Source organism: Scyliorhinus torazame, chromosome 6 (genome assembly GCF_047496885.1).
Source record: "Scyliorhinus torazame isolate Kashiwa2021f chromosome 6, sScyTor2.1, whole genome shotgun sequence".
In the NCBI taxonomy this organism is placed as follows: Eukaryota; Metazoa; Chordata; class Chondrichthyes; order Carcharhiniformes; family Scyliorhinidae; genus Scyliorhinus; species Scyliorhinus torazame.
Window position 1 is genome coordinate 245,962,569 of NC_092712.1, and position 22,757 is coordinate 245,985,325.

The 22,757-nt window shown below is 48.6% G+C and overlaps 1 protein-coding gene across 1 annotated transcript in view; it reads left to right on the forward strand.

The window, feature by feature from the left end:
* pak1ip1 (PAK1 interacting protein 1) overlaps positions 1 to 22,757 on the forward strand; it is a 149,005-nt gene that overhangs the window by 63,842 nt on the left and 62,406 nt on the right. Inside the window, exon 4 of the mRNA XM_072509556.1 lies at positions 14,459 to 14,533. Within this exon, the coding sequence (XP_072365657.1) occupies positions 14,459 to 14,533 (75 nt within the window). The remainder of the gene's footprint in view (positions 1 to 14,458; positions 14,534 to 22,757) is intronic.

Below are 22,757 nucleotides of genomic sequence, written 5' to 3' on the forward strand. Positions count from 1 at the left end.
AGTTCAGTTACAAGTGGCGTACCACCAGGATCTGTTCTGGGGCTGTTGCTGTTTGTCATTTTTATCAATGACCTAGAGGAGGGCGCAGAAGGGTGGGTGAGTAAATTTGCAGACGATACTAAAGTCGGTGGTGTTGTCGACAGTGTGGAAGGATGTAGCAGGTTACAGAGGGATATAGATAAGCTGCAGAGCTGGGCTGAGGTGGCAAATGGAGTTTAATGTAGAGAAGTGTGAGGTGATTCACTTTGGAAGGAATAACAGGAATGCGGAATATTTGGCTAATGGTAAAGTTCTTGGAAGTGTGGATGAGCAGAGGGATCTAGGTGTCCATGTACATAGATCCCTGAAAGTTGCCACCCAGGTTGATAGGGTTGTGAAGAAGGCCTATGGAGTGTTGGCCTTTATTGGTAGAGGGATTGAGTTCCGCAGTCGGGAGGTCATGTTGCAGCTGTACAGAACTCTGGTACGGCCGCATTTGGAGTATTACGTACAGTTCTGGTCACCGCATTATAGGAAGGACGTGGAGGCTTTGGAGCGGGTGCAGAGGAGATTTACCAGGATGTTGCCTGGTATGGAGGGAAAATCTTATGAGGAAAGGCTGATGGACTTGAGGTTGTTTTCGTTGGAGAGAACAAGGTTAAGAGGAGACTTAATGGAGGCATACAAAATGATCAGGGGGTTAGATAGGGTGGACAGTGAGAGCTTTCTCCCGCGGATGGAAATGGCTGGCACGAGGGGACATAGCTTTAAACTGAGGGGTAATAGATATAGGACAGAGGTCAGAGGTAGGTTCTTTACGCAAAGAGGCCGTGAAATGCCCTACCTGCAACAGTAGTGAACCCGCCAACATTGAGGGCATTTAAAGGTTTATTGGATAAACATATGGATGATAATGGCATAGTGTCGGTTTGATGGCTTTTGTTTCGGTGCAACATCGTGAGCCGAAGGGCCTGTACTGCGCTGTATCGTTCTATGTTCTATAGAGTCAAGTCAGATTGCAGCTTTAAGCTTGCCCTTCCCCCGCCTGCATGCTGGAAGAGACCCTGTTTATCCTGTTGCAGCCAAATCTTTTACTGTTTCTGCCGGGTCTGGTAGCCAAAATACATAACGTTCCTGGGGGACACTGTCAGGGGAATGCTGCAGTCTTCTTCCCACACCGGGAAATGTCAAACAAATGCCGTGGGGGCCCTGTAAAAGAGCCCAAAAGTCCGTTCCAAGCGGGAGCTACTGAATATGCGACCTAGCTCTGCATAGCCGCACCCAGAAGCGGGCAGCCCCTTGTTAACCTTCACTGCACAATTCTAGATTAACTTAAATTCCTGAAATTTAAAAAGGGACAGTCTTACCGATTCAATTCCCACCGAGCTTCAAATTCCCAAGCTCGCTCTTCGCTGTGCCTCACTCTGGCTGTGTTTTCTCTGGCTCACTGGGAGAACTCATGCAGGTTGTCCGCTAGCAGAATAAGAACCTTGCCAAGCGGGTGGCTCTGGATCCCGATATTTGCTTTGTCATTCCAAGCATAAAAGTTTGCCCCTCCCTCTTGGCCAACCCATTCGAAGCTGGATGGTAAGGGGTGGTCCTCAAGTGACGGATCCCATTGACGGACATGAATGCTGCAAAGTCCGTGCTCGTAAACGTCGTACCATTGTATAATACCAGAACCTCCAGTATGACGTGCGTGCTGAAAATGTGTGGGAGTTTCTCTATGGTGGTCTGGGCTGTCATCTCCTGTATCTTGAGGACCTGCATCCACTTGGAGTGGGTGTCGACGAGGAACATTGCCCCCTGAAAGCGGAGCACGAAGTCTATATGGAGGCGAGACCACGGATGAACTGGCCATTCCCAAGGGGGAGACGGACTGTTGGAGGCAATTTCTGGTATGCCTGACACTCGGCACAGTGCTGGTGCACAGGCTCGATGTCTGCATTGATGCTGGGCCACCAGACATAAGTTTCAAGCTAACATTTTCATCTTGGACATGCCTGGGCGTCCATTGTGGAAGTTGTCGTACTGAAAACAGGCTGAAAAGATACACATAGGCCAGGAACAGAAACTCTCATGAGGCCCTGGCTGGAATCGATGGTGGCCATCTGCAAAAGCACTCCAGTGAAGGGCTGCACCTCTTATTGCTATATGGACTTTTTGATTACCCACTCCAAAGACTATGACTATGTAACAAACTTCCAGACACAGGTGATCAACTTTGCAGCAGGACGAAGAACAGCCAAAAGAATACATCAGACTCCTTAATGGGCTGATGGCTGGTCAGACAAGGGGAGCTATAGAACATAGAACTTGCAGTGCAGAAGGAGGCCGTTCGGCCCATCGTGTCTGCACCGAACCAGTTAAGCCCTCACTTCCACCGTATCCCCGTAACCCAATAACCCCTCCTAACCTTTTTTGGTCACTAAGGTCAATTTATCATGGCCAATCCACCTAACCTGCACGTCTTTGGACTGTGGGAGGAAACCGGAGCACTCGGAGGAAACCCACGCAGACAGAGGGAGAATGTGCAGACTCCGTACAGACAGTGACCCAGCAGGGAATCGAACCTTGGACCCTGGCGCTGTGAAGCCACAGTGCTAATCACTTGTGCTACCGTGCTGCCTACAGTGAACAATGGATCTTGATTGAACCACCACGGATAATAATAATAATCGCTTATTGTCACAAGTAGGTTTCAATGAGGTTATGTGCAAAGCCCCTAGTCACCACATTCCGCCGCCTGTTCGGGGAGGCCGGTATGGGAATTGAACCTGCGCTGCTGGCATTGTTCTGCATTACAAGTCAGCTGTTTAGCCCATGGTGCTAAACCAGCCCCTAATTTTATTATTACAATAAGAATATAGGTAGATAGATAGTGGCATTTAAGGGGCACCATGACAAATACCATGAATAGGATGGGAATAGAGGGATACGGACCCAGGAAGTGTAGAAGATTGTAATTTAGTCGGGCAGCATGGTTGGCACGGGCTTGGGAGGGCCGAAGGGCCTGTTCCTGTGCTGTACAGGACACACCTCGTCTTTTTGGATCTCAATGTGACCCAGGCTATCTACATTCCCTTCTCCAGACTCAACATCTACCAATTTCTTCTCTTTGATAAATACTGATGCAAAGTATTCATTTGTACCTCACCCATTTCCTCCGGTTCCACACATAGATTCCCTTGCCTATCCTTCAGTGGGCCAACCCTTTCCCTGGCTACCCTCTTGCTTTTTATGTACATGTAAAAAGCCTTGGGATTTTCCTTAACCCTATTTGCCAATGACTTTTCGTGACCCCTTCTAGCCCTCCTGACTCCTTGCTTAAGTTCCTTCCTACTTTCCTTATATTCCACGCAGGCTTCGTCTGTTCCCAGCCTTTTAGCCCTGACAAATGCCTCCTTTTTCTTTTTGACGAGGCCTACAATATCTCTCGTTATCCAAGGTTCCCGAAAATTGCCGTATTTATCCTTCTTCCTCACAGGAACATGCCGGTCTTGAATTCCTTTCAACTGACACTTGAAAGCCTCCCACATGTCAGATGTTGATTTGCCCTCAAACATCTGCCCCCAATCTATGTTCTTCAGTTCCCGCCTAATATTGTTATAATTAGCCTTCCCCCAATTTAGCACATTCATCCTAGGACCACTCTTATCCTTGTCCACCAGTACTTTAAAACTTACTGAATTGTGGTCACTGTTACCGAAATGCTCCCCTACTGAAACATCTACCACCTGGCCGGGCTCATTCCCCAATACCAGGTCCAGTACCGCCCCTTCCCTAGTTGGACTGTCTACATATTGTTTTAAGAAGCCCTCCTGGATGCTCCTTACAAACTCCGCCCCGTCTAAGCCCCTGGCACTAAGTGAGTCCCAGTCAATATTGGGGAAGTTGAAGTCTCCCATCACCACAACCCTGTTGTTTTTACTCTTTTCCAAAATCTGTCTACCTATCTGCTCCTCTATCTCCCGCTGGCTGTTGGGAGGCCTGCAGTAAACCCCCAACATTGTGACTGCACCCTTCTTATTCCTGATCTCTACCCATATAGCCTCACTGCCCTCTGAGGTGTCCTCCCGCAGTACAGCTGTGATATTCTCCCTAACCAGTAGCGCAACTCCGCCTCCCCTTTTACATCCCCCTCTATCCCGCCTGAAACATCTAAATCCTGGAACGTTTAGCTGCCAATCCTGCCCTTCCCTCAACCAGGCCTCTGTCATGGCAACAACATCATAGTTCCAAGTACTAATCCAAGCTCTAAGTTCACCTGTCTTACCCGTAATACTTCTTGCATTAAAACATATGCACTTCAGGCCACCAGACCCGCTGTGTTCAGGAACTTCTCCCTGTCTGCTCTGCCTCAGAGCCCCACTGTCCCTATTCCCTAGTTCTCCCTCAATGCTCTCACCTTCTGACCTATTGCTCCCGTGCCCACCCCCCTGCCATACTAGTTTAAACCCTCCCGTGTGACACTAGCAAACCTTGCGGCCAAGATATTTATGCCTCTCCGGTTTAGATGCAACCCGTCCTTATATAGGTCACACCTGCCCCGGAAGAGCTCCCAGTGGCCCAGATAACGGAAACCCTCCCTCCTACACAAGCTGTTTAGCCACGTGTTTAGCTGCTCTATCTTCCTATTTCTAGCCTCACTGGCACGTGGCGCAGGGAGTAATCCCGAGATTACAACCCTAGAGGTCCTGTCTTTTAACTTTCTGCCTAGCTCCCTGAACTCCTGCTGCAGGACCTCATGCCCCTTCCTATGTCGTTAGTTCCAATATGTACAACGATCTCTGCCTGTTTGCCCTCCCCCTTCAGGATGCCCTCTACCCGTTCGGAGACATCCTGGACCCTGGCACCAGGGAGGCAACATACCATCCTGGAGTCTCTTTCACGTCCACAGAAGCGCCTATCTGTGCCCCTGACTATAGAGTCCCCTATTACTGCGCTTTTAAGCGCACTTCTGCGCTTTGACCCTCCCTTCTGAACATCAGAGCCAGCCGTGGTGCCACTGCTCTGGCTGCTGCTGTTTTCCCCTGATAGGCTATCCCCCCCGACAGGTATCCAAAGGGGTATACCTGTTCGAGAGGGTGACAACTACAGGGGATTCCTGCACTGACTGCCTGCCCTTCCTGGTGGTCACCCATTTCTCTGCCTGCACCTTGGGTGTGACCACATTTATATAACTGCGATCTATGACACTTTCCGCCACCTGCATGCTCCTAAGTGCATCCAATTGCTGCTCCAACCGAACCATGCGATCTGTGAGGAGCTCCAGTTGGGTGCACTTTCTGCAGATGAAGCCATCCGGGACGCTGGAAGCCTCCCGGACCTGCCACATCTCACAGTCAGAGCACTGCACCCCTGTAACTGACATTGCGTCAATTAATTAGAATCATAGAATCATAGAGGTTTACAGCATGGAACCAGTCCATGCCACCCAGTTTTTACCATTAAGCTAGTCCCAGTTGCCCGCACTTGGCCCATAACCCTCTATACCCATCTTACCCATGTAACTATCTAAATGCTTTTTAAAAGACACAATTGTACCCGCTTCTACTACTACCTCTGGCAGCCCATTCCAGACACTCACTACCCTCTGAGTGAAGAAATTCCCCCTCTGGGCCCTTCTGAATCTCTCCCCTCTCACCTTAAACCTATGCCCTCTAGTTTTAGACTCCCCTACCTTTGGGAAAAGATGTTGACTATCTACCTTATCTATGCCCCTCATTATTTTATAGACCTCTATAAGATCACCCCTAAGCCTCCTACGCTCCAGGGAAAAAAGTCCCAGTCTATCCAGCCTCTCCTTATAACTCGAACCATCAAGTCCCGGTAACGTCCTAGTAAATCTTTTCTGCACTCTTTCTAGTTTAATAATATCCTTTCTACAATAGGGTGACCAGAACTGCACACAGTATTCCAAGTGTGGCCGTACCAATGTCTTGTACAACTTCAACAAGACGTCCCAACTCCTATATTCAATATTCTGACCAATGAAACCAAGCATGCCGAATGCCTTCTTCACCACCCTGTCCACCTGCGACTCCACCTTCAAGGAGCTATGAACCTGTACTCCTAGATCTCTTTGTTCTATAACTCTCCCCAACGCCATACCATTAACTGAGTAGGTCCTGGCCTGCCAAAATGCATCACCTCACATTTATCTAAATTAAACTCCATCTGCCATTCGTCGGCCCACTGGCCTAATTGATCAAGATCCCGTTGCAATCCTAGATAACCTTCTTCACTATCCACTGTGCCACCAATCTTGGTGTCATCTGCAAACTTACTAACCATGCCTCCAAATTCTCATCCAAATCATTAATAAAAATCACAAATAACAGTGGACCCAGCACCGATCCCTGAGGCACACCACTGGTCACAGGCCTCCAGTTTGAAAAACAACCCTCTACAACCACCCTCTGTCTTCTTGTCGTCCAGCCAATTTTGAATCCAATTGGCAACCTCACCCTGGATCCCGTGAGCTTTAACCTTCTGCAACATCCTACCATGCGGTACCTTGTCAAAGGCTTTGCTAAAGTCCATGTAGACCACGTCTACTGCACTGCCCTCATCTACCTTCTTGGTCACCCCCTCAAAAAACTCAATCAAATTTGTGAGACATGATTTTCCACGCACAAAGCCATGCTGACTGCCCCGAATCAGTCCTTGCCCCTCTAAATGCTTGTAGATCCTGTCTCTCCGAATACCTTCTAGCAACTTACCTACTACAGACGTTAGGCTCACCGGTCTGTAGTTCCCAGGCTTTTCCCTGCTGCCCTTCTTAAACAAGGGCACAACATTCGCCACTCTCCAATCTTCAGGCACCTCACCTGTAGCTGCCGTTGATTCAAATATCTCTGTTAGGGGACCCGCAATTTCCTCCCTAGCCTCCCTCAACATCCTGGGATATATTTCATCAGGTCCCGGGGATTTATCTACCTTGATGCGCTTTAAGACTTCCAGCACCTCCTCCTCTGTAATATGCACACTTCTCAAGACATCACTATTTATTTCCCTTAGTTTCCTAACATCCATGCCTTTCTCCACCGTGAATACCGATGAGAAATATTCATTCAGGATCTCACCCAACTCTTGTGGCTCTGCACATAGATGTATGTCCTTGTTGATCCTTAAGAGGCCCTACTCTGTCCCTAGTTACTCTTTTTCCCTTTATGTATCTGTAGAAGCTCTTTGGATTCTCCTTTTGCATTATTTGCCAAAGCAATTTCATGTCCCCTTTTTGCCCTCCTGATTTCCCTCTTAACTCTATTTCGACAATCTATATACTCTTCAAGGGATCCACTTGATCCCAGTTGTTTATGTACGTCATATGCCTCCTTTTTTTTGACCAGAGTCTCAATATCTCGAGTCATCCAGGGTTCCCTACTTCTACCAGCCTTGCCCTTCACTCTAAAGGAAATGTGCTTACCCTGAACCCTGGTTAACACATTTTTAAAAGCCTCCCATTTACCAGCCGTCCCTTTGCCTGCCAACAGTCTCCCCCAATCTACCTCTGAGAGTTCCTGTCTGATACCATCAAAATTGGCCTTGCCCCAATTAAGAATTTTAACTCTTGGGCCAGACCTATCATTCTCCATAGCTATCTTAAAACTAATGGAGTTATGGTCACTTGTCCCAAAGTGATCCCTCACTTCTGTCACTTGCCCTTCCTTATTTCCCAAGACGAGGTCAAGTTTTGCCCCCTCTCTAGTCGGTCCAGCCACATACTGAATGAGAAATTCCTCCTGAATACACTCAACAAATTTCCCTCCATCCAAGCCCCTAATGCTATGGCTGTCCCAGTCAATGTTGGGAAAGTTAAAGTCCCCTAATACTACCACCCTATTATTCTTGCAGCTATCTGTAATCTCCTTACATATTTGCTCCTCAATTTCCCGCTGACTATTTGGGGGCCTGTAGTACAGTCCTATCAAGGTGATCTCTCCCTTCTTATTTTTCAGTTCCACCCATATAGACTCAGTGGGCGGACCCTCGTATATATCCCCTCTAAGAACTGCCGTGATGTTCTCCCTAATCAAAAACGCCACTCCCCCTCCTCTCTTACCTCCAGTTCTATCCTTTCTATAGCATCTGTACCCCGGAACATTGAGCTGCCAGTCCTGCCCCTCCCTTAGCCATGTTTCAGTCATAGCTATAATATCCCAGTCCCATGTGCCCATCCATGCCCTGAGTTCATCCGCTTTGCCCGTCAGGCCCCTTGCATTGAAATAAATGCAGTTTAATGTAGACTTTCCTTGCTCTCTGCCCTGCTTTCTCTGGTCATGCTTTACACACTCTCCCTTCCTGCCTTTTGTTTCCGTCCCCACTGACTTCCGACATCGGTTCCCATCCCCCTGCCACATTAGTTTAAACCCTCCCCAACTGCACTAGCAAACACACCCCCGAGAACATTGGTTCCGGTCCCACCCAGATGCAGACTGTCCGATTTGTACAGAACCGGTCCCAATGTCCCAGGAATTTGAAACCCTCCCTCTTGCACCATCTCTCAAGCCACGTATTCATCCTAGCTATCCTGTCATTCCGACTCTGACTATCACGTGGCACTGGTAGCAATCCTGAGATTACTACCTTTTGAGGTCCTACTTTTTAGTTTAACTCCTAACTCCCTAAATTCAGCTTGTAGGACCTCATCCCGTTTTTTACCTATATCGTTGGTGCCTATATGCACCACGACAGCTGGCTGTTCACCCTCCCCCTCCAGAATACCCTGCAGCCGCTCCGAGACATCCTTGACCCTTGCACCAGGGAGGCAACATACCAACCTGGATTCTCGTTTGGGACGGAGTATAGGAGGAACTTCTTCACCCAAAGGGTTGTGAATCTCTGGAATTCCTTGCCCAGTGAAGCAGTTGAGGCTCCTTTAAACATTTTTAAGAAAAAGAGGCCTTTCTAAAGAATAAAGGGATTCGGGGATATGGTGTACGAGCCGGAGAGTGGAGCTGAGTCCACAAAGATCAGCCATGATCTCATTAAATGGCGGAGCAGGCTCGAGGGGCCAGGTGGCTTACCCCTGTTCCTTGTTCTTATGTTCTTTTGGTATCTCCTGCCCGATGAAAGAAGTTGAAAGAGTGAGTAAGCTGGGTGGGTGAGACGGGTCTTTGATTATGCTGCCCGCTTTCCCAAGGCAGCGGGAGGTGTAGATGGAGTCAATGGATGGGAGGCAGGTTTGTGTGATGGACTGGGCTGTGTTCACGACTCTCTGAAATCTTGCGGTCTTGGGCCGCGCATTTGCCATACCAGGCTGTGATGCAGCCACGTAGGATGCTTTCTACGGTGCATCTGTAAAAGTTGGCAAGAGTTAGTGTGGACGTGCCGAATTTCCTTTGTTTCCTGAGGAAGTATAGGTACTGTTGTGCTTTCTTGATGGTCGCGTCGACATGGGTGGACCAGGACAGATCTTTGGTGATGTGTGCCCCTAGGAATTTGCACCTCAGCCCCGTTGATGCTGACAGGGGTGTATACAGTACTTGGCTTCCAGAAGTCAATGACCAGCTCTTTAGTTTTGCTGCCGTTGAGGGTAGAGTGTTGTCGCTGCACCACTCCACTAGGTTCTCTATCTCCCTCCTGTATTCTGATTCATCGTTATTCAAGATCCGGCTCACTATGGTTGTATCGTCAGCAAACTTGTAGATGGAGTTGGAACCAAATTTTGCCACGCAGTCGAATGTGTACAGGGAGTATAGCAGGGGGCTAAGTACGCAGCCTTGCGGTGCCCTGGTATTGTGGAGGAGGTGTTGTTGTTTATTCTTACTGATTGGTCTGTGGTCAGAAAGTTGAGGATCCAGTTGCAGAGTGAGGAGAAAGTCCCAAGTTTTGGAGCTTTGAGAAGAGCTTGGCTGGGATTATAGTGTTGAAGCGGAGCTGTAGTCAATAAATAGGAGTCTAATGTAGGAGTCCTTGTTGTCGAAATGCTCTCGGGATGAGTGTAGGAGATGGCGTCTGCTGTGGACCGGTTGAGGCGGTATGCAAACTGCAGTAGATCAAGGTGTTCTGGGAGTCTAGAGTTAATGCGCTTCATGACCAATCTCTCAAAGAACTTCATTATGACCGAACGGTAGTCATTGAGGCATGTTGCCTGGTTCTTCCTTGTTCGCCATTCGGTGTGATGGTCTTCTTGAAGCAGGTGGGGACCTCGGAGCGGAATAGGGACAGGTTAAAGATGTCAGCGAACACATCTGCCAGCTGGTCCGCGCAGGCTCTGAGTGCACGACCAGGGGTCCCATCGGACCCGTCTCCTTCCAAGGGTTCAAGTTCAGGAAGGATGATCTGACTTCGGAAACTGTGATGGGTGTGTTATGGGCTGCTGGGGCACTGGACAGCGGATCGTTGGTTTCCTGCTCGAACCGAGCATGGAATGCATTGAGTTCATCGGGGAGGGGTGCGCTGCTGCTGGAAATACTGCTCGGCCACAACCGCCGAGAGTCTGTAACGCTAGTCTGTGACTCTAGCTTGGTCTGATATTCGCTCTTGGCATCTTGGATAGCTTTGCGGAGGTTGTACCTGGATTTCTTGTATAGGTCAGGGTCACCTGACTTGAACGCCTCACACCTGTCCTTCAGTAGGGAGTCTAATCTCTCGATTTAGCCATGGTTTCTTTGGCACACAGTCGCCCACACATTTGCTGATGAAGTCTGTGACGGTGGTGCCATACTCTTTTAAGTTGGTCACTGCGTTCTTAAATGTGGACCAGTCCACTCTCTCTAAGCAGTCATGTAGGAGCTCTTCTGTTTCCTCGGACCAGCAGTGCATGACCTTCTTAGCTGGATTCACCCGTTTGAGTTTCTGCTTGTATGCCAGGAAAAGGAGCACCGTCTTATGGTCTGATTTTCCAAAGTGCGGTCGGAGGGATGGAACGGTAGGCACTCTTGATTTTTGAGTAGCAGTGGTCAAGAGTGTTGTCGCCCCTGGTGGGACAGGAGAAATGTTGGTGGAATTATGGCAGTACACTCTTGACGTTGGCCTTGTTGAAGTCCCCAGCCACGATGAAGAAGGCCTCTGTTTCGTAGTTGTTTACAACTCTGTACAGTTCGTCCAGTGCTGCCTTCACTTCTGCTTGGGGTGGATGTACACAGCTTTGATAATGGCTGAAGTGAACTCATGTGGTATGGGTGGCACGTCACGGTCAGGTATTCCAGCTCCGGGGAGCAGTAGGTCGCCAGGGTCGCCACATCCAAGCACCAGGAGGTGTTGATTGGGAGGAAAACCCCTCCACCCTTAGCTTTCCTGATGAAGCGGTGCGGTCCGCCCGATGAATTGAGAAGCTTTCAAGTTGTATGACACAGTCTGGTGAGGCGGGGTGAGCCATTGTCTGTCTGAAACAGAGCACACAGCAGTTAAACTGTGAACCTATTTTGTCCTTTGTTCATCTCGCAAATAAGGGCACCTGTCCTTTGTTCATCTCGCAAATAAGGGCACCTGAGTAAAACGTTTGAGTAAGTAAACTGGTCGAACGTATTGGAGGTCTTAAAGGTGCAAGGTCCATGAAGAGTGGACCGCATCCATGTTCAGTGACCACCACGCAGGTCCCCCAAAGGAGCACGCCGTCCTCTATGCTGAGCTCTTGCATCTTTGTGGTGTGGGCCTTCAGGCCCTGTGGTAAGGCCCTTGTGCTGAGCCCAAGACTGCACCATGTGGCGGACATACTGAGGGTCAGTCTGGATCCACTCGCGGATGCGCGACGCTATGACCGGTGACCGGTCCATAAAATGGAGGGGGGCCATGATCTTGCCGACCTGTAGGTGGCCTGGTGGTAGGGGCAGGTGGCTTAAGGAGTCGGCTTGGGGAATCTTGGTTCCGGAGCGGTGCTCCATAACATAGTCATATGTTGCAAGCAGCAATGCCAATGCTGGATGCAGGCAAAAGCAATGGGAATCGCTCTATCTTGCTTGAAGAGCCCTAGGAGGGGTTTTTGGTCCATGGGAACGGTAAAGAAATGCCCATAGACATATTGATTAAATTTCTTGACCCCGAACGTGACAGCCAAACACGCCTTCTCGATCTGAGCATATCTTGTCTCCGCATCGGCCAACGTTCTTGAGGAAAAGGTGATGGGACATTCGGATCCGTCGTCCATAGTGTGGGCCACCATGGCCCTGATGCCATGCGGAGACATGTCGACGGGAGTGGCTAGGTTGGGTCGAAGTGGGTCAGCAGTCTTGATGAGAGTTGTTGTTTCACCTTGACGAAAGCTGCCGACTGCTCTCAGGCCCGCTCCCAATGTTGCGCCACCTTTCACAGACGGTGGAGGGGTGATAAAACTGGCCAGGTTTGGGAGGAACTTGCCATAGTAATTCACCAGGCCCATGAATGACCGGAGTTTTGATGGGCCACCTGGTACGGGAGCCTGCCTGTACGAATTGTCTGTAATTTTTCTTTCACCGGGGGCAAGCTATGGCGGTCTCCGCGGTAGCTGAGGTACATTACTTCGGACAGTGAAGACACCTTTGTTCCACCGGGGTGGACACCGGTATCCTCAAAACACCTTAGCACTCAGCCAGGTTTTGTAGATGCTCCTGGTCGGATGAGCCCGTGATCAGGACATCGCCTAAATAGACTGCCACACGGGTTAGGCCTCCAGGATATTCTCCATTACGTGCTGGAGTATTGCGCATGCGGAGGAAACCCCAACGGGTAGATGGGTGTAATCATATACCCCTGTGTGTGTTCACGGTTACAAATGTCTTGACTCTGGGTTAGGATCAACTGGAGGCAAGTGGGACTCGTGCCGTGTTTCTTAAACGTGCGACCTCCAGAGCTTTGCATAAAGATCGGAGCAGATAACAGTCCAGTCGAGACACGAGGTTGACCGTCATTTTATACTAGCCATACAAATGATTCATCAGTTTCATGACCGGTGCCGCCCAGTCGGAAAACTGCATCGGGCGTATGATGCCCAAATTCTCCATCCAGTCCAATTCAGCATCCACCTTTGGTCGTCATGGCTGCACGGTGGTTAGCACTGCTGTCTCACAGCACCAGGGATCTAGGTTCAATTTTGGCCTCTGGTAACTGTTTGTGTGGAATTTACACTCTTTCCCCCCCCCAGCGTTCACGCACCGCCCACGACTGCAGCGACCAGGTGTGGACGGCGCCGGGGGGAACCCGCTGTTTTGGCCTGGCCGCTCGGCCCATCCGGGCCTCAGAATAGCGGGGGTGCCGGAGAATCGCCGTTTACGGTGTCTCCGGCCTGTGGCCCGCGAAATTCGACCGGGCCGTTCCCGCCGCTTGGGAGAATCGCGGGAGGGCGTCGGAACGGCGTCCCCGGAAATTTTGGCGGCCCAGGCGATTCTCCCAGCCGGCGTGGGAGTGGAGAATCGCGCCCCGGATGTCTGGTGATTTGATCGTGATGACATCCCATGCAACTGCTGTCCTTGTCTTTCTGGATGGTGGAGATCATGAGGCTGCGAGGTACTGTCAAAGCAATGGTGGGTTGCTGCGGTGCATCCAGCAGATAGTACACATAATATCCACAGTAAGCTTGTGATGAAGGCAGTGGATGTTTAAGCCGCTGGATGAGTTGTTGATTAAGAGTATTAATAGAAGACTTCCGGTTGCGGCGATGACCAGCTGAGTCGCACGTTTCGGCACCTCCCGTTTTAACGGACTTTTGGGCTCTTATTGGGAGCCCCAACGGAAATTTTTCACGGCCAAACTCAGTGTGAGGCGATAAAGGAAGGAGTCCCCCCGGGTGTGGATGGAAAGAAGAGATAGTAGTGGCCAGATTGCGGAGGATCCTCTGGAGCAGCGGCAGAGAAGTGAAGGGAGTAGCAAGATGGCGGCTGAGGGAGCCCAGATGGTATGGGGCCCGGAACAGCAGGAGTTCCTCCGGCGATGTGTGGAGGAGCTCAAGAAGGAGGTGTTGGCGCCGATGTTGCTGGCGATTGAGGGATTGAAGGAGACGCAAAAGACCCAGGAGATGGAGCTCCGTGGAGTGAAGGCAAAGGCAACCGAGAATGAAGACTAGATACAGGGCTTGGTGGTGAAGACAGAGACGCACGAGGCACTGCATAAGAGGTGTATGGAGAGACTGGAAGCCCTGGAAAATGGCTCGAGGAGGAAGAATTTAAGGATTTGGGGTCTTCCCAAAGGGTCAGAGGGAGCGGATGTTGGGGCGTATGTGAGTACGATGCTCCATACTTTAATGGGAGCTGAGGCCCTGACGGGCCCCCTGGAAGTGGAGGGAGCATACCGGGTCCTCGTGAGAAAACCGAAGGCAGGGGAAATAGTGGTGAGGTTCCACCGCTACAAAGACAGAGAGATGGTCCTGAGATGGGCTAAGAAGACACAGAGTAGCAGGCGGGAGAACGCGGTGATCCGCGTGTATCAAGATTGGAGTGCGGAGGTGGCGAGAAGGAGGGCGAGTTTCAATCAGGCCAAGCCGGTGCTCCACAGGAAAAAAAAATGAAATAGATAGATTGTATTATGCACTGCTAAATTGGTTTCTTTTTTTAAACAGAGGCCAAGTGTCATCACTTTCAGTGCATCCATCTGGAAAGCTGGCGTTATCAGTGGGAACAGACAAAACATTAAGGTATGTGGATACATCTAGGATACAGGTCTGGTTACAGGTACATAAATATCTCCGCAATGATGTACATGCAATGTTTAAGAAGATTTATGGGGTTCCGGTCATTTGGAATAACTCCCAAATTGTAAATCACACCAGGTTCCACAAGACTTAATCATCCAGCAAGAATTAACACGAAGTGTTGAATTCGGAGAATTTATTAAACATTTAAAAAGTAGAAAGGTAGCAAGTCAAAATGTCAGAGATAGGAGGGGGTCAATTTAAACTGCTTGATTTCTTCACGCTTTACCCATGTGTTTTTTTTATTTTGGTTTCCTCTTTCGCCCTTTAAAAATGGTGGCATATTTTCCCCAACCCATAAATTTGGAAATGTTCCAATCCTCTACTAATAACTTGCACAGGAAGCTTTAGGTAAGATGAAGTAAAAAGGGTTGGGTTATTTTTACACCTAAATGCAGGAGGGATTTCGCAACTTTCACCCCTTTTACACTCACACAATAAATGGGAGATAAGGGATAAGGAAGGGGTTTCACGCAGGACCAACTAAAATACAAGATAGGGTTTTACATGTGTCCAGAATTAGAAGTCAACTGGAATGTTCCTTCTGAGGAGAGGTTGTCTAATTATTTAATGCTCAGTGTTTTCAAAGTGCAACTTCCACGATGGGAGAAAGTACGCAGTGAGTTAGTCTGGAGGTTTGAGTTCCAAGGTTCCAGCAGTTGGCGGATTTGATGAGGCCCAGGATTCTTTCTGCTGCTACCGCGCTTGATTGTAGCCTGGAGTTCTGTTCACATTGGAGGTCAAACGGGAACTGCTTGAATTCAGTTCCACGAGCAATATGACAATGCAGATTGGGGCAGGTCATGTGACATATCTAATGTTGGACACAGGATGTATACACTAAGAACATAGAACATACAGTGCAGTAGGAGGTCATTCGGCCCATCGAGTCTGCACCGACCCACTTAAGCCCTCACTTCCACCCTATCCCCATAACCCAGTAACCCCTCCTAACCTTTTTGGTCACTAAGGGCAATTTATCATAGCCAATCCACCTAACCTGCACGTCTTTGGACTGCGGGAGGAAACCGGAGGAAACCCACGCAGACACTGAGAACGTGCAGACTCGGCACAGACAGTGACCCAGCGGGGAATCTAACCTGGGACCTTGGCGTTGTGAAGCCACTGCCATCCACTTGAGCTACCGTGCTGCCCCCACTTGAGCGACCGTGCTGCCCGTATAGAACCTGGTGTGATTTACAATTTGGGAGTTATTCCAAGTGACCGGAACCCCGCTAAGGCCAAGGTGTTTAATTGGAATCAGGATTCCTTTGTTACCGGAGCACGAAACATTGGTTCTCTCTTGTCGATAGTATTTTACTATGACTGCTAATGCTTCGGCCATTAGCACCATTATAGGAGATTGAAAGACTTGCCTTTGTTTGAAAGTGGTTGGAGCAAACTCACCGTCTGTGTGACCGTTGTTGCTTTGAAACTGCTGCAAGGCATCAAGTGAACAGGTGGAAACGTTTTGCCTGCTCGACGGTTGTCCATTTTGTAGAGCACAAAAAAATGACTTTATAAAGTAATCCAGCTAATTAATATTGTCATGGAGAAAATGTAGCAATTTGGCAATAGTGTACTTCACACTCTCATTCACGAGTGACCAGACCGAGATGCTTGGAGTTTTAAAACAAGACCTTTTTTACGAGCTATAAAAGGGCTCCAGGATTCCAACTTATGGTCTTATGGTTTTAGCTATTACAAAGAACAAAGAAAAGTACAGCACAGGAACGTGCTGCCGACGTGCAGCCTGCGCCGACCATGCTGCCCGTCTAAACTAAGATTGTCTACACTTTCGGGGTCCGTATCCCTCTATTCCCATCCTATTCATTTATTTGTCAAGATGCCCCTTAAACGTCACTATCGACCCAGCTTCCACCACCACCTCCGGCAGCGAGTTCCAGGCATCCACTACCCTCTGTGTATATAAAAAAAAACTTACCTCGTGCATCTCCTCCAAACCTTGCCCCTCACACCTTAAACCTATGCCCCCTAGTAATTGACCCCTCTACCCTGGGGAAAAGCCTCTGACCATCCACTCTGTCTATGCCCCTCATAATTGTATAGACCTCTATCAGTTCGCCCCTCAACCTCCTTCGTTCCAGTGAGAACAAACCAAGTTTATTCAACCTCTCCTCATAGCGAATGCCCTCCATACTAGGCAACATCCTGGTAAATCTCTTTTTCACCCTCTCTAAAGCCTCCACATCCTTCTGGTAGTGTGGCGACCAGAATTGAACACTATACTCCAAGTGTGGCCTAACTGAGGTTTTATACAGCTGCAACATGACTTGCCAATTTTTATACTCAATGCCCCGGCCAATGAAGGCAAGCATGCCGTATGCCTTCTTGACTACCTTCTCCTCCTGTGTTGCCCCTTTCAGTGACCTGTGGACCTGTACACCTAGATCTCTCTGACTTTCAATACTCTTGAGGGTTCTACCATTCACTTTGTATTCCCTACCTGCATTAGACCTTCCTCACATTTATCCGGATTAAACTCCATCTGCCATCTCGCTGCCTAAGTCTCCAAACAATCTAAATCCTGCTGTATCCTCTGACAGTCCTCACCGCTATCCGCAATTCCACCAACCTTTATGTCGTCCGCAAACTTACGAATCAGACCAGTTACAATATTGATGCACATTGTCTTAACCTTAAGGCAATGGCTTCTTTTAAGCTGTTTCTCTTATTTTGAGTTAACCCAAGTGTCAAACAATAATTGGTTAATTTAACTGTCTGTCAATTTATAATTGAGACAGTCTGAATAAATCCATATTTATTTGTTCAGTCAAGGCCTACAAGGTCCCGAGAGTTGCATCTCGTCTTTCCAGACGGGAGAGCAGCCTGTGACTAGTGTACTTAAAATCAAGTGTTAATTATGTATAATATAAGTCATAAAACATTATAAACTTTGTGTTACAGGTTATATGAGCAGACTTACTAATACATCTGTTTATTGTCTCAAAATTAAGGCTCTCTGTTTAACTGATCTCGCTGATTCCAATAATTATGTAACTGGTTTAGCTTTTTAAAAATGTCTTCTAGGTTAGTTCAAAATGGCTTCTGACCATGTTACATTTATTCTTTTAAATAACATTGATTCCGGCCACAAAATGATTGTCACACTAAAACTATTGACTTAGTTTCAGCAACAAATGTAACTAAGATAGTATAATATTTTTTCTCTATCTTAAGTAAGAAAATATAGTACAGGCCCTTCGGCCCACGATGTTGTGCCAACTATTTATCCTCATCTAAGATCAACCGAACCTACACCTCTTCAATTTACTGCTGTCCATGTGCCTGTCCAAGAGTCGCTTAAATGTCCCTCATGACTCTTGACTCCACCACCCCTGCTGGCAGTGCATTCCACGCACCCACCACTCTCTGTAAAGAACCTACCTCTGACATCTCCACTATACCTTCCTCCAATCACCTTAAAATTATGTCCCCTTGTGGTGTTCCACAGGGATATGTGCTGGGACCTTTGCTGTTTGTAGTATATATAAACGATTTGGAGGAAAATGTAACTGGTCTGATTAGTAAGTTTGCAGACGACACAAAGGTTGGTGGGATTGCGGATAGCGATGAGGACTGTCAGAGGATACAGCAGGATTTAGATTGTTTGGAGACTTGGGCGGAGAGATGGCAGATGGAGTTTAATCCGGACAAATGTGAGGTAATGAATTTTGGAAGGTCTAATGCAGGGAGGGAATATACAGTGAATGGTAGAACCCTCAAGAGTATTGAAAGTCAAAGAGATCTAGGAGTACAGGTCCACAGGTCATTGAAAGGGGCAAACAGGTGGAGAAGGTAGTCAAGAAGGCATACGGCATGCTTGCCTTCATTGGCCGGGGCATTGAGTATAAGAATTGGCAAGTCATGTTGCAGCACCTAAGTTAGGCCACACTTGGAGTATAGTGTTCAATTCTGGTCGCCACACTACCAGAAGGATGTGGAGGCTTTAGAGAGGGTGCAGAAGAGATTTACCAGAATGTTGCCTGGTATGGAGGGCATTAGCTATGAGGAGCGGTTGAATAAACTCGGTTTGTTCTCACTGGAACGAAGGAGGTTGAGGGGCGACCTGATAGAGGTCTACAAAGTTATGAGGGGCATAGACAGAGTGGATAGTCAGAGGCTTTTCCCCAGGGTAGAGGGGTCAATTACTAGGGGGCATAGGTTTAAGGTGAGAGGGGCAAGGTTTAGAGTAGATGTACGAGGCAAGTTTTTTACGCAGCGGGTAGTGGGTGCCTGGAACTCGCTACCGGAGGAGGTGGTGGAAGCAGGGACGATAGTGACATTTAAGGGGCATCTTGACAAATACATGAATAGGATGGGAATAGAGGGATGCCGACCCAGGACGTGTAGAAGATTGTAGTTTAGTCGGGCAGCATGGTCGGCACGGGCTTGGAGGGCCGAAGGGCCTGTTCCTGTGCTGTACATTTCTTTGTTCTTTGTTCTTGTGACAGCCATTTCCATCCTGGGGAAAAGTCTCTTGCCAATCACTCTATCCATGCCTCTCATCACCTTGTACACCTCTATGAAGTCACCTCTCTTTCTTCCTTCGCTCCATGGAGAAAAGCCCTACCTCCCTCAACCTTTCTTCATAAGACATGCCCTCCAGTCCAGGCAGCTTCCTGGTAAATCTCCTCTGCACCCTCTCCAAAGCATCCACATCCTTTCTATAATGAGGCGATCAGAACTGGACACAATATTCCAAGTGTGGTCTAACCAGGGTTTTATAAAGCTGCAGCAAAATTTCACGGCTCTTAAACTCAATCCCCCTGCTAATGAAGACAACACACCATACGCCTTCTTAACAACCCTATCTACCTGGGTGGCAACTTTGAGGGATCTATGTACATTGACCCCAAAATGCCTCTGTTCGTCCACACTTCCAAGGATCCTGCCTTTAACCCTGTATTCAGCATTCAAATTCGACCTTCTAAAATGAATCACTTCACATTTATCAAGGTTAAACTCCATCTGCCACTTCTCAGCCCAGCTCTGCATCCTGTCAATGGCCTGTTGTAACCTACAACAGCCCTCGATGCTATCTACAACTCCACCAACCTTCGTGCCATCAGCAAACTTACTAACCCACCCTTCCACTTACTCATCCAAGTGATTTATAAAAACCACAAAGAGCAGAGGTCCCAGCACAGATCCCTGCGGGACAGCACTGGTCACTGACCTCAAGGCAGAATACTTTCCACTCCCACTCGCTGTCTTTCGGCCAGCCAATTCTGTATCCAGACAGCCAGATTTCCCTGCATCCCATGCCCCCCTAACTTTCTGAATGAGCCTACCATGGGGAACCTTATAGAATGCCTTACTGAAATCCACATACACCACATCCACTGCCCGACCTTCAGCAATGTGTCTCATCACATCCTCAAAGAATTCAATGAGGCTTGTGAGGCATGACCTGCCCCTCACAAAGCTGACTATCTTTAATCAAACTATGTTTTTCTACAGTTGCCATTTAGTTTATATATTATTTATTTATTTGTTAAAATACGGTCACGGTTATTTATATTGTTTTGCTGTTGTAAAAAGGGGAAAACCCTTTGTACTGTTTTGTTTGGCCGAAAAAGTTGAATAAAATATATTATAAAAAAATATATATATATATGTTTTTCTAAATAATCATAAATCCTATGTCTCCGAATCCTTTCCAATATTTTGCTCACCACAGGCGTAAGACTGACTGGTCTGTAATTCCCAGGGATTTCCCTATTCCCTTTCCTGAACAGGGGAACAACATTCGCCTCCCTCCAATTATCCGGTACTACTCCAGTGGAGAGTGAGGGCGCAAAGATCATCGCCAACGGCGCAGCAATCTCCTCCCTCGTTTCCCGTAGTAACCTTGGGTATATCCTGTCAGGCCCAGGGGACTTATCTATCCTGATGCTTTTCAAAATATAGTTTTGAGTTTTAAAAGTAATTTAAACGCTGGTAGATAAATAATTATGGGACATATGATGAGATTCTTCTTTCTGTGTCAGCATATCTGAAATTTGTTGCAAACAATTTGAATATTGCTACAAAAAAAGATTCTGATGACCGATTTATGATTGTCAGTCAGGCTCGCAGTGTAACATATTTGTGTGTATTGGAAGCAGATAATACACAAGGCCCTGTTCTTTGCAGACAGAAAGAACATGCACACATTGTCCCTGTCTCAGCTAAATAAAATGTGCCTGACTCAGCTGAACAAAATAAGTGATAGCTATTCACGGGTTCATTCCTCAGGGACCTATCAGAGTCTTCACCTGTCAGAGTCAAGCTGCCTGGTTTCAATTTTCAAATAATACTTGGCACTTAACTATCAGTCATCATTAACAGGTACATTTTCCATTGTACCACCTTCAACAATCTGAGTCCACGTGCTAACTAATGGGCATTCTCTTCTCGTATGGTATAAAGTTGTTGTTTCCTTTGACATTGGTATTCTTGCAATTGTCATGATGAATTCAAGATGACAAGCTTCGACAAAATGTCTGACAGGATGTGACCATAGCCAGCCTCAACATAGATGGCACTAGGAACCCATTCCAGCAACCCAGTGCAGTCTCTTGTCCCAGCAGAACCCTCAAAGGAGTGGCGCCGTTCTCGGTGTGTGTGTGGGTGGGGTGGGGGGGTGCTCTTTCCTCGACACTTTACCCCTGGGGACATGGCTTCACTGATCTACGCGGCGCTCAGGTCGGGTGCATCACTGCCGCCACTCTTGTTGACCCGTGCTAAAGCGATGCTGGGCCCAGTACCGACGCTGAGGCGTCAATGGGCCTTAGATGAGTTGGAGCGTTCGCAGGTCAAGGTGTATCAGTCGCATTCGAGCCGGAGTTCCAGGGCGCGGAGCTCTCTCGGCCGATGGAGTCGGGAATGTGTGGGGTCGATCCTTGCCTCGCCATCCTACAGGTCTTGTGGTCTTGCGGATGCCCTCCCTCCTCCATGTCGGCAACCGATTGGTTGGTAGGCGCTGGATGGTGTCCCCTCGTGGAGCTGGAGTGGTAACGTCAGGAGAGAGGGTGCGGTGCCAGCCTCGGCTGCCTTGTTGTCCGTGGTGGCCTTGAAGGCGGGGCAATTCTTTCGCACATGCCCACCTTCTTGCAGGCATGGCACCACCCGCCATCTGCAGACCAAAATATACGTAAAGTCTCCCTTTGATGGGAGACTTTGAATCCCCATCGAATACCTCCTCCTGGGCCAGGTGGACGAAAACCTGGTACCTTAGGCCAGGAGGGAGCGGTGCTGCCTTGGAACGTACCTCCCCCAGTGGCTGGAGGTGGGGGCGGAGCAGATCCATAGGGAGGTAGGGCAGGACATTGGAGAGTATAACCCTCACGACGGTGGCCTCAAGAGGGTCCACGTACCGTGAGCCCCTTTTCAAGGGCGAGGTGGACTACCCGCTAGGCCCTCCGGAGAATGCAACCTTACCTTACATACGAGAGGCGGTCACAATGGCCGAAGGGTTGATGACCCCGGCCATTGCATGAACGCAAACCTCTATGGTGACTGTGGGGTGAGTGTAGCACTTAATCATAATAGTAATCTTTTATTGTCCCAAGTATGAAGTTACTGTGAAAAGCCCCTAGTTGCCACATTCCGGCTCCTGTTCGGGTAAGCTGGTACGGGAATTGAACCCGCACTGCTGGCCTTGTTCTGCATTACAAACCAGCTATCTAGCCCACTGAGCTAAACCAGCCCTGTTTCACTCCCAGCTTTGGGGTTTGCAGCCGGAAGGGTGGCGGGCTACAGGAGTAGTGTAGGCCAAAGAGGCCAGTTCCCCCGCATCGGTGTCTCTGGACTGCCCCGCCACTGGCGTAGGGGGAGTAACCATCAGGGCAAGTGCCACGCCCACCACAATGTGGGCTTTGTAGTGTCGGTGTAGATTTGAAAATGGACAGGGGACTTCAGGGGACGAGCGAGGTGGAACAATGCACTCTTTCCCCTCGGAAGGTATGCGAAGGAATGAGGAAAGGGAGGGAAGAGAGAGGAGGATAGTGGCATAGGAGGGTGGGGCACCTTGGATGGATTGGTGCCTGAGGTGAGAGACTACTGAGACTACTGTGAAGCTGGAGGGTCGGAGGATAGGGGAGCACAAACAGATCTTCAGTCTGCAAGGGGGCCTAACAAAAAGACAGAAGGATATATTTAA